The sequence below is a fragment of the Rhodnius prolixus genome, unplaced genomic scaffold (genome assembly GCF_049639745.1).
Source record: "Rhodnius prolixus isolate KJV_2025 unplaced genomic scaffold, Rpr scaffold_1, whole genome shotgun sequence".
Taxonomy (NCBI): Eukaryota; Metazoa; Arthropoda; class Insecta; order Hemiptera; family Reduviidae; genus Rhodnius; species Rhodnius prolixus.
In genome coordinates, this window is record NW_027411581.1 from 36043730 (window position 1) to 36056372 (window position 12643).

Consider the following 12643-nt stretch of genomic DNA (forward strand, 5'->3'; position numbering starts at 1 on the left):
TTTATTAAATTACTCAGGTGAAAATTTTGTTAAAAAGCAGGAATGGTTTGATAAGGTTTGTGCGGTAATGCGTTCTAGGATGTTTAATTTATTAAAGATCTTTCGTAAAACTGATTCGAATACCATTAAAATTTTGTATTTAAAAGTATCTAGGGATTATAAAAAATTATGTAGAGCTAAAAGAAAGGATTTTCTTGAAAATACAATTGATACATTTAAAAGTGTTCGAGATTCAAAAGAATTTTGGAATCTGACCCGCGTATTTAGAACCAATAGCTTTAAATTTGATAAAAATATTCTACCTTCAGAATGGTTTCAGTATTTTAAAAACCTATTAAATCCTCCCTTGAGCCTAGACAGAATAAATTATGCCGAACCATATATAATAAATGATTTTCTTGATGCAGAATTTGATTTCTCAGAATTGTTATGTGTTCTTCAAAATTCTAAAAATAATAAGGCACCCGGTTTAGATCGTATTCCATATGAATATTTTAAAAATACCCCTGAGATTTATTTAAAAAAAGTATTATCAGTTTTTAATAAGATTTTTGAAAAGGGAAGTGTACCTGAATGTTTTAAAAGCTCTATTATTTTTCCCCTTTTTAAAAAAGGTAACATGCAGGAGGTTAGTAATTACCGGGGAATATCTTTCGCAAATACGATCGGAAAAATTTTTACAGGACTTCTTAAATAGATTAACAGCTTGGGCGGAAGTGAATAATGTCATAGGGGAATTTCAGGCAGGTTTCCGTAGGTCGTATTCCACCATAGATAATATCATGAATTTGATGAGCATAATCAGCATCAGGTTAAACATTAAAAGAAAAAAAGTCTATGCGTTTTTCATTGACTTGTCTGCAGCTTTTGACAGTATTGATCGTCATGCATTATTCTATAAATTATTAGAAATGGGTATGTCTAGTAAAGTTATACGGGTGTTAAGAAGTTTGTATACAGATACGAAAGCAGCAGTATGGTGTCGAAATGGCCTAACTGAATGTTTTGAAACTCATATGGGTGTAAAGCAGGGTTGCCTGCTTAGTCCCCTTTTATTTTCTCTTTTTATAGCTGATTTGGAAAATTATATTGAAGGCGGCGTGCAGGTTAAGAATACTGTGGTCAAGTTGTTGGCTTACGCGGATGACCTCGTTTTACTTGCTACTGACAAAATTGCATTACAGCAAATGATTGATTCTTTTAGAAAATATTGTCAGCAATGGAATCTGAAAGTAAACTTAGGCAAATCAAAAATAATGGTATTTAGAAATGGAGGTAGACCAGCAGGGAATGAAATATGGCATTATAATAATACAAAAATTGAAATTGTGAATTCTTATAGGTATCTGGGTATCACGCTCACTCCTAGGTTATCTTTGGTTAAGCATTTTAATGACAGAATTCCGAAGGCCAAATATGCGCTTGACTCTTTTAATAATTTAATATTTAATAAAGATGTACCTTTTTCCTCAAAGTTGCAAATTTATAATTCGGTGAGTAGAGCTGTAGTTTGCTATGGGGCACAGGTGTGGGGGTCGGCTTGGTACAATGAGGTGGAAATATTGTTGAAATTTTTTATTAAAAGAACGTTTAATTTGCCAGTAAATACACCTGACTATATTCTATATCTTGAGACTAGAGTGATGCCCACATTTCTGTATACCATGAAACTGCACATGAAATACCTACGGAGGTGTTTGTCATTGCCGGAAGATAGATGGCCCAATCTATTTTTGAGAGAAGTTATTTAAAAAAAAGTGTTTATTTACAAAGATTGGGAAAAAATGTGTAATACGTTCGATATCTCTCTTTCGGATTTTATAAGCAGTAAGATAGAAACAAATGTAATTTTTGGGAAAATTAGAAATGTATTAATGAATAGGTACAAAGAGTTAGCGCAGAATAGTCAGACTCATATTTTATATAATATGTTAAATTCTGAAATTAATGTTATAAGTAATAATAAATTAAACATGAATTTTGTTGGCTGGATTATTAAACTTAGGGGCGAACTGCTTTATCTTAATAAATACAGGTATGGAAATGAAAGTAAATTTTGTTCTATGTGTAACTTAGATGATAGAGAAGAAAGTATCTATCATTTTGTGGCCATATGCCCTATACTAGCTGAATTTAGGTTAAAGTATTTTAATAAAGCTAAATTAGTTAAAAATGAATTTATAGACTACTTAAATGGTAAATGCTGGAATAGCCTTGTGAATTTCGCTAAAGAAGCCTGGAAATATAGATTTGAGCTAATTAGCGAATTTAATTATTAAATGTATCGAGGTGTATTACATTTTGGTTATATTTTTATTTTTATTTTATTTTATCTTATTTTTTCAAAAAAGGCAAAAATGTTTTTATTTTATTCAGACAACCCCTCTGACGGTCGTATGACCAAGAGTATGGTCTGTCAGTTGTTTATATTTTTTGTATGTATTATTATTGTAATTTTTCTTTTATAAATAAAGGCTTATTATTATTATTATTATTATTATTATTATTATATATACATATACAGGGTGACCAGAGTAATATACACCACCCACTTTTTTTTAAACGGCGGGAAATTTCGAAAAAATAAAAAACACGTATTTTATCATTTTAAGTCTAGTGTATTTTCAGTGATTGACCCATTTTTTAAACCCTTATATCCCGAGATACAACTATTTTTTTTCAAATGGAACGTTATATTTTTCTTGCATATTTTTATAGTATTTGAGCTCCTAAACAATACAAAACAAAACTTTTTTAAATCGGTTAGGTTTTTCAAAAGTTATGGTAATTTTAGAATATGAAAAAAAAAAATTCAGTTTTAAGTCAAAATTACTTATTTTTTTTAAAGAAGCTGTTCAAACTGGGCACCATCAACGGATAGGCAAGCCAAAACTCTGCACTCCCATGCTTTGCTTGTAGCTGCACTTATGGTGGCAAAGTCAAGATCTGAAGATCCGCCTAAGAAACTGAACTAAATTGCGGATAGCAGAGAAACACTGTTGCAGGCATATTACATTGACACTGAAGGTCAATTGTGTGGTCTTCGTTGTAATGTTTTAAACCTAGCCGATGAAAGGTCATAAGGACCAGAACACCATTACTGATATACTAACAATCCCAAAATTGATAAATGGATCTCGATAGGAGATCCACATTCACCATTGCTCTTCAACATGCTTTGGAACGACCGTTGAGCCCAATTCGTACCAGAGATAGCACTACAATAAAAGACCCCTCATCTGGCATATGCGGAGGGTGTCGTCATTACAGCTTGTACAGCAGGAAGCCCTTTTTAAGGTTTACAAGAGTCTGAAGCGGAGGGAAAAAAGGTGGGTTTACGGACTAACAAGCGTAAAACAAGTTTTATGAAAACAAGATGTACCCGGCCTAACACTCCAGCCGAAATGGCTAGGAATCGCAAGATCGCTTCATCTCTATGCTTCAAATGCGTTTGAGAGTTCTGATAGGCCAGAATGAAACAAACACGGTGGTAAAAGGCAGAATACCATACTAGCTTTTAAAATCGTCAGCTTTAAATTATGAAGAAGAGATTTTTTGTTTACGAATGGCTGGGAGAGCGAGAATGTTGCTCTAAATTTCCAGTATTAATGCCAGAAATGTAGAAAATAATTTTTCTGGTATTACCACATAAAATTAATACATATGTTATTTGTTTACCTTGAATAATTTTTAGGCATTTGGTGTTGCAAATATTGCCTCTAAAATAATCCTTATATTTTTTCATAAATTGCTGTATGTAAAAATGCTCTAAATTTGCAGCTGTCTGGACATTAAATTCCTTCCATAATTCTCCCTGCAAAAAAAACTATAATTATTAATGTTAAATGATCATAACTATAAATATTATTTGTTTCATGGTTAAATTCTCTGTTTTGTAGGAGAATCTTTTCGTTGATAAAATTTAATGTAGTTTCTAAAAATAATCTTCAGAATTAGTATACGCGGCGAGACCTCGTTTTTAAAATCTGAAGATTCTTCCATTCACCATCAGAAGAGGAAGCGATAATGTATTTTGATTAAAGAACTTGGACAGTTAGGAACGAGACAGTCTACTCCATTCCAGATAGAGTTTTGTATAAGTAAGTCCTTTTTGCTTTGCACCATCTTCTACTATTCTAGCCAGATTTTGGCTGAAATTCATTCCAGAAAAGCACACTGCAATATACCAAACCAGTGTAGTGATCGCAATTCTCAGATTATGTTGAAAATGTGATTAAATCTGCAGAAAATATCAGATTATGTATATCGAATGGCCAGACCCATTGGGTTATGGCCTTTAAGGCCGCTCTACTGGAATCTAATCTAATATCGAATGGCCGCGGATACTTCAATTTCAGTATAAATACTTACCTGATTAGTTTCATTGGCATTGGCAACAGAAGGCTCTTTAGTTATACTTCTAAACATGCCGTAAGATAAACTTGCAATGTATCTCACATAATACAAATTATTTGTGTAAACTGGAAATAGTAATATTCGTGGAGGAGTGGGGCAGGATCTCTGCAAAATATTTTATGATGTATTTAATATTTTATTGAATGTTATGTATGATTAATACTCTATTTAAAATTAAATGTCTATTTAGCTGACTAGCTTATTGATCAAAATGTATTAGAAATCTCTAATAGACGGTTAGAGAAATATAATGCCCTGAAATGTAAGGAATTAAATTTTTTTTTGTTTTTTAGAGGTGGGCAATATCGAAATAGTAAATAAATGAGGTAAGGCCCTACGCCTACTTTATCAAAAGGGCTTTACTCTAGGTGCAGGTGTCGCGCAAACATATCTCACTACAAAGAAAGAAAATAGCCTCATTATTAGGTATCTAAACCACCCTCAAAGACGTTAGTCTAGAAGGGAATGTGTATTATTAATTATAATTATTATTATTTTATTTGGGAGTCATATGCATAGCCAAAATAAATGTACAAAATAAATAAAGCAAAGGCAAAGTCGCCTGCTTAAATATATGGAATGTGTAGTACACTCCACTAATACTACCCATTTATCTGTTATTAAGACTAATTTGAGGAGAAATGATTTGAGCAGAAAAATATTTGAGAGACGCTGATATTCTAAGGTATCGAAGTGCAAAAAATAATAAATAATGAGACAACAGGGGTGAGCAAAGGCTAATGACTCCGGAGTCGGGCGCCCATTGAATACCTAGATTGAGAATGTAATTGAAGAAAACTATATTATTTGCGATAAAGCCAGATTAATTATCCCACAATGTTGTATATGTGTAATATAAAATAAATAAGATATGCATATTTTTAGGACAGCTAATTATACCAGTATTTTACTATAAGTAAAATTAGGGAGACTAAATTAAATTACAATTGAGAAATGAATAATTATTGTTGAATAATCTACTTGTTATTAACTGTGTTATTTGTGCTCACGAATATTTCGGTAAGACGAATTCAAGACTGAAATATTGTTTTAAATCCTCCGTGATTGAAATTTAAAAAGTGGCCGACTCTAACTTTGTTTTTTTCTACTTTAACATGCATGTATATGTGACTACTCAGAATAATTCATCACTCATTTTATCATAATTATAATAAAAAAAATATTATGAATGAAGTGGCCAGCATAAGGGTCTGTGACATCTAATAAATTCTAAAAATGTGAAGGAAAAGTTAATGCAGTAAAATTACTTAAATAATATCAATGAAGTATAAATGAAATGATGGATACTTGCTGATTTGTGTATCTTTTGACGTTTAATCAACCCTTATACTTAACATTTTAAACTGTAAGTTTTTGTTAAGGAGATTTTTGTACCTTTTGGATAGATTTTTCTTTTTGTCTATTTTGCGAAGTTACACATCTGCTTTACAGATCTTTTTAAATTTGGAATAAGCAATTCTATCATTATATATATAACCTGATAATGTGTTAAATCGGAACCGTAACTACCACTGGAGAGATCTTTTTAAAGAATGATTATAGTTGCGGTCCCCAAACCATCCTCAATAACAATTTTCTTGAAAAAGCGAGTTGAATAAAATAGGAAGGTATTTGTACGTAAATAGCAAAATGCGATTTGAGTGCTTCCTTTTAAGAGGAGCAAGAAAAATAAACTGCGATTACAGTACTTCTCCCTAAAAGGCAAAGAGGCAAAGATTTTGAATCGAACGACAATTCATTGACGTAAATCGGTTCACTCATTGATAATTTTAACGATTGCAGTACTTCCTCTTAGTACGTGTAAGAGCATGATGACACTTCACAGCCACGTAGAGGAGCTTTGATCACTTCTTCATGCTAAATTTTATCAAAATTGGACTAAGCGTTATAGAAATATTGGTAATAATAGTTTTAGAAAGGGCCTTATTTGGGTGGGGCAAACTCCCCTCCTTATGAGGCATAGCGTCGAGACTTTTAAAGTACAAGTCTGGACAAAATTTCGATTCGAATGACACTTCATTCATGAAAATCGGTTCACGTCTCGATAATTTGAAACGATTGTTATACTTCCTCTTAACAAGTGTAAGAGTAGAATGTCGTTTTAATGTTACGTAGGGAAGCCATAACTCTATGATCCTACCAAATTTTATTAAAATCGGGCCAAGATTTACAGAGAAATTAGAAATAATAATTTTGGAGAGGGCCTTACATAAAGGGGGCTAACTCATCTCCCATTCGATGTACAGCGTCGAGACCCCCAAAAGGCACATCTACATAAAATTCCGAATCGAATGACACCTCATTCATGAAAATCGGTTCTCGCGTTTAGGCACTACGCAGTTTACAAAAAAGGTAACAACAACAACAAGAACAACCATTTTTGAAAATGCCGTTTTTGCTTATTTTCAGCAACTTTTTTCTCGAAATCTATTATATCTATGTTGTTGCAAAAAAATTACAGTCATAAAGGAGGATTTGCCCTTTATTTTAAAGAAAATTTGGGAATTTTATCTTTTATAGAAAAAGAGAAAAAAATTGTCAAAGTTGGGTGTTTTTCAACGTTACGCTTTTACGTGCAGTTTTTGACGATCAACCCTTATACAACTGCCCTACCGGACAGTTTTAATCCAATTAAATTGATTTTGGTTTTGTGCCCAACTATTGAAGAATCTGTACATTTAAACATTAAATTATTAATTTACTTACGACTAGCATATCTTGAAATTCACCAGCTTCCTCTATATATTTGTCCATAATTTTTGGATATTTACTCATTAATTTATCACGCAAAAAAAACTTTATGTTACTTCTCTCGTGATATCTAAGGTATTTTAGTGTCTCTTGTGAAGTCCTTCAAAGAAAAAATCTGATTTGAAATATCTGTCGAATTTCTTCTTATTCAATTAATCAATATATTTAATATTATTATTATTTGAAATATAGTTGAAGAGGATAACTTTTGGTATTAGACGCATATAAAGTTCTTTCAGTAAAGAGACAGGTAAAGAGTCAGGTCGTAGGAAGTTCGTTTAGCGATTTGGAAAGACGATAAATGGAACTGCTAATATGCTTTAGATAAATGTTCTGCAACATGGGATTTACCTTATATTGCATTGTTTAAAAAGTCTTATGGTTTTATGATCCACTGTTGAGGTTACGTCAGCAGTAGGGAAATGGCGGTTCTGGCACACCTAAAATGTGCACCTTTTTTGTGCAAGATGGCCGCCATCCCCACTCCGCCCAAACCTACCCCCACCCATCCTTATTGATTAATCATCGAATTGGATGAGGGTTTAAGCCACGCCCCCCTCCTTATTGACTAATCGAATTCGACGAGGGCTTTAGGCCACGCCCCCTCTTTATTGATCAATCATCGACACACCTAAATTGTGCAAGATGGCCGCCCTCCCCACTCCGCCCAACCCTACTCCACCCATCCTTATTGACTAATCATCGAATTGGACGAGGGTTTAAGCCACGCCCCCTACCCCCTCCTTATTGGCCAATAATCGACACGCCTAAAATGTGCAAGATGGCTGCCCTCCCAGGCAATCATCGAATTCGACGACATCACCTTTACCCCCACCCCTTTCTAATCGACCAATCAGCGAATTCGACGACACCACCACCCCTACCCCATCCTTCTTAATCGACTAATCAGGAACTTGGAGGAGGGCTTTAAGCCACGCCCCTTCCCCCATTCTTAATCCATTAATCAGCGAATTCGACGACACCACCTTCACCCCCCCCCACCCATCCATACTCCTATTACATGACACCTACCTTTACCCCACCTCTCAGTCGTCATATTCATTGGCCTATCAATCCTCCTACAAGATGGCTTAACCGCTGTAGTGCACAAAATGGCGGACCTCGTACCAGCTGATGACGACAATATGGCGGGCTTCATACCACCTGTAGTACACAAGATGGCGGAATACATACCGGCTGATAAAACATACCTCCACCCCTCGCCCATTGATAGTCGGGAGGGTGCATTTTTATTTTTTATTTTCTTACCTGAGATTCGATCCTACAACCTTCGTGTTGGAAGACACGTCATCTTCACCAGTCGGCTATAGTAGCATACTCTAGTTATGAACGATCTCTTCTTTAACCTCCACTTCCTTTCCCACGTTTTCTCACGTGGGAAGGTTTTCTCACTTGGGGGTCGATCCTACAGCCCTCCTGCTGGGTGTTACGTCATCTTCACCAGTAGGCCACATACTCTCGAATTTATTCAGGTATTTAAGAGTATTAAATTGTATTTAATTGTCCATTCGTATATCACCATAAATCTTTAAAATACTTGAATAAATTCGAAATTCGATAACTTAGCCTAACCCAACCTAACCAAACGCAGCTTTCACTATCATAACCTAACCTAAGTTTGTGGCTTGAGGGGGGGGCTATAATATGCATGTTACGACCAGTTCAGATCTTAGATTTATTTATTATTTTTGCCGTCAGGAACGCTAATATCGATTTTAATCCCTTGCACGATAAAAGTGGTGCGAAGTATATATTTTTTATTAGTTCTATGACTGTGCGCAAGCTGTTAATTGGTTAGACACTTGTACACTTTAACCCTTTGATTTCAAGAACCGCAATTATATCTACTAAGCTACAGCATTTATACATTCTTAAGTTGAGCATATAGTTTGTTACATATTTGTTGCTTATCTTCTTAACTTTGTTCAAATAATTCTATCATTATGTCATTCGAATGTAGTCATTGCAAAAAAAATACTTTCAAGAGCATTTAGCAAAAAACGCCATGAAAAAACATGCTTGAAGCGTCAGACTCGTTTCCAATGTGTGGCATGCGCCGAGTTTTATTCTACTAAGAAAACTTTCAACTGTCACATTCGTAGCTGTGGACGGAAAGCGCCGGCCCACTTAACGAAAAAAGCACGATTGGACGCTGCACAAGGACAATTATACGAGGTGGAATCGTCGTTTGGTGGAACTCTGAGAACCTTTTTCATACCGTGCTCTGGAGAAGTTGATGTAATGGAATTTCTAGCAGGTAAGCAAGAAACATTGCATCGACTGATTGAAAGTGTCATGGATGGCGATAAAACCGCAATAAAATATAATTTGGTTTTGGAGGCTACATTTGAAAATATGAAAGGGGAAACAACTAATTGCGCATTCAAGACAAAAAACAAGATAATTTGCAAAGACTCCTCTATTGAAAAGTCTCTAAGAAAAGGCTTTGATAAGATGATTTCAGAGATGGAGGAGTCCTCACTTAAGGGGAGTGGATGGACAATCAAAAAGTTCGATGGAGTCCTCTTAAGAGTGAATCATTTCCAACCTTTAGGCAGCAACTGCTAGATCTCATCCATCCTTCTTCATTCGCCATAAACGACACGAACACCAAAAAAAATAAAAGAAGAAAATATTTAGATACAGTTTTTCCTAAGATATGAAAAATAGTACGCTACCTTTTGTGTTACGTATTCATTCATGCTTACCCTGTTTTAAAAACTTTTTCTTATATAATATTACGTTACAGATTATAATTAAGTACTTCTGTGTAGTACTGGGAATATTTTATGTTGTCATGTATAGTTCAGGTTAGCTCACAGATCTTAGTTCCCTTTCACCAAATTAATTTATAACATTTCATATTGTCGTTGATTACTACAAGCGAATAATCCTGTTAAATTCAGTTGAGGCACTTTTGACTACAGATTATCAGCCTGATACGACATTCAAGACGGAAATTACGTTTTTAGGTTTCCAAATAGGCGATATTTACAATTTTTGCTCAGTATTTTCGCAAATTTATCTTGGAATTAGGGTGAATCTACTTGAACTAGCCGGCAGCTGTCATGTTTTAGAACTTAAGAGCCGGAAATTAGCCATTTATTTCTCTTAATTGGTGAGTTTTTACAATTTTACATGGTATTTTGGCAGTTCATCCTTGAAATTAGGATGAATCTACTTCAACTAACTGGCAATTGTCATGTTTTAAGACATAAAAAAATAGAAATTACCCATTTATTTCTCTTAATTGGTGAGTTTTTACAATTTTACATAGAATTTTGGCAGTTCATCCTTGAAATTAGGATGAATCTACTTCAACTTACTGGCAATCGTCATGTTTTAAGACATAAAAAAATAGAAACTACCCATTTATTTCTCTTAATTGGTGAGTTTTTACAATTTTACATAGAATTTTGGCAGTTCATCCTTGAAATTAGGATGAATCTACTTCAACTTACTGGCAATTGTCATGTTTTAAGACTTAGAAAATAGAAATTGCCCATGTATTTATCTTAATTGGCGAGGTTTTTACAACCTTTACATGCTGTTTTTGCAATTCAACCCCTGGAATTAGGGTAGCCCTCTTTGGAAAATCCCCGCGCTGGAATAGTTTTGGGACATTAAAGGCGGAAATTGCACTTTATCCCTCTAAAGGGGGCACATTTTTCTACTTTTTAAGGTGTTTTTGCGCTTTTTTGGAATTGGCTTAACATTGTATGTACCACCCAAAAATGGACTAATTTATGGGCATAAAGGACTAGCACTAGCCTGGTTTATGGTGATTAATGATGGAAATTATCCTTTTATCATCTTGGCCAGGGCAGTTTTATATGGTGTCTTTACACTTCTACCTTTGCTCTATGGAGCCTATAGTATCTGTACTTTCCAGCACTGATTTGGTTTTGGGACTTTAAAAACTGAAATTATCCCTTTTATCTCTCTAAATAGGTGCTAATTTTCTACTTTTTATGACGTTTTGCACTTTTACAATTCAAATAGAATATTTGTATTAACCAGCATCTGTATGGTTTTGAACATTAAGAGACGGAAATTCCCTTTTTATTTTTCTAAATAATCAATTATGCACTTTTACGTGGAGTTTTTGAAACTTCTACCTTAGAATAGGGAAGACTCTGCACAATTAAACATGTTGTGGATTTCAGGCTTTAGAACTGAAATTAACTTCTCATTGTGCAATTCTACATACGTCGGGTATCGGTGCTTCAAAGAAGGAAATTATATTGTAGGGTTTCGGTGATTGAGCCCCGAATTTTTGAACCGCGGCCTTATGGGAGACAGGGCGAGGGAATGCAGGGGGGTACCCCCGCTTCCTCACCCCGGTCAACACTCGAACTACGCTGTGCGCGTCCGTGCGTCGCCCCACTCCTATGCACTCCTTATGGCCGAGGTTGCGCGCACACGAGCGTCCGTATGCTCTAGGTTGCGCGCGCACGTGACGTCATTTTAACACAAATCTTATCCACTGGTTAATGTGATAACACGACTTGGAAATCTCGATACTCACCAATAACGAGTGATTTTAGTGTAAGGTTATGGATAACCTAATGTAACCTCCTCCAGTATAATTATATATGTTTTTGGTGCTTTTAAGGTCACCCAATAGCATCTTAAACATTATGGAATTCGATTAAAGGAGTTTGATTAAATTTTAACCAAAAAATACGACATCTTATCACTGGTTATTGGATAACAAAGATTAAAATTTATTACACTTATTAAGACTTGGAAATATTTAGAGGATAAATATTAACTTTGTATGGGAAAAAATGGAAGCATCCTGAGGGATTAAAAACATACTTGTAGAGATAAGAATATGTTCGTAATATTTTTATTTTATTTTACTTATTTTTAATATACTCACCAATAACGAGTGATTTTAGTGTAAGGTTATGGATAACCTAATGTAACCTCCTCCAGTATAATTATATATGTTTTTGGTGCTTTTAAGGTCACCCAATCGCATCTTAAACATTATGGAATTCGATTAAAGGAGTTTGATTAAATTTTAACCAAAAAATACGACATCTTATCACTGGTTATTGGATAACAAAGATTAATATATATTACACTTATTAAGACTTGGAAATATTTAGAGGATAAATATTAACTTTGTATGGGAAAAAATGGAAGCATCCTGAGGGATTAAAATCATACTTGTGGAGATAAGAATATGTTCGTAATAATATTTTTATTTTATTTTAAGTATATTATTATTACTTACTATATTAAGTATGGCAAAATGGAAACATCTTAAGGGGTTAAAACAAAACATACTTGTAGAAATACATAAAAATGTAAAAATACATAATGATTGTAAGTTTTGTGTATTGAGTATTAAGTAAATAAGTATATTATTATTACTTACTATATTAAGTATGGGAAAATGGAAACATCCTAAGGGGTTAAAAAA

The 12643-nt window shown here is 34.1% G+C and overlaps 1 protein-coding gene across 7 annotated transcripts in view; it reads right to left on the reverse strand.

Annotated features, from left to right (window-relative positions):
* Nucleotides 1-12643, reverse strand: part of LOC141448125 (dynein axonemal heavy chain 10-like) — a 269181-nt gene that overhangs the window by 198267 nt on the left and 58271 nt on the right. For all 7 annotated transcript variants that reach the window (XM_074116245.1, XM_074116251.1, XM_074116250.1 and 4 more), the window contains 3 exons: nucleotides 7144-7288; nucleotides 4372-4521; nucleotides 3679-3814 (listed from right to left, as the gene is read on the reverse strand). In XM_074116245.1, coding sequence (XP_073972346.1) covers nucleotides 3679-3814; nucleotides 4372-4521; nucleotides 7144-7288 — 431 coding nt within the window. The remainder of the gene's footprint in view (nucleotides 1-3678; nucleotides 3815-4371; nucleotides 4522-7143; nucleotides 7289-12643) is intronic.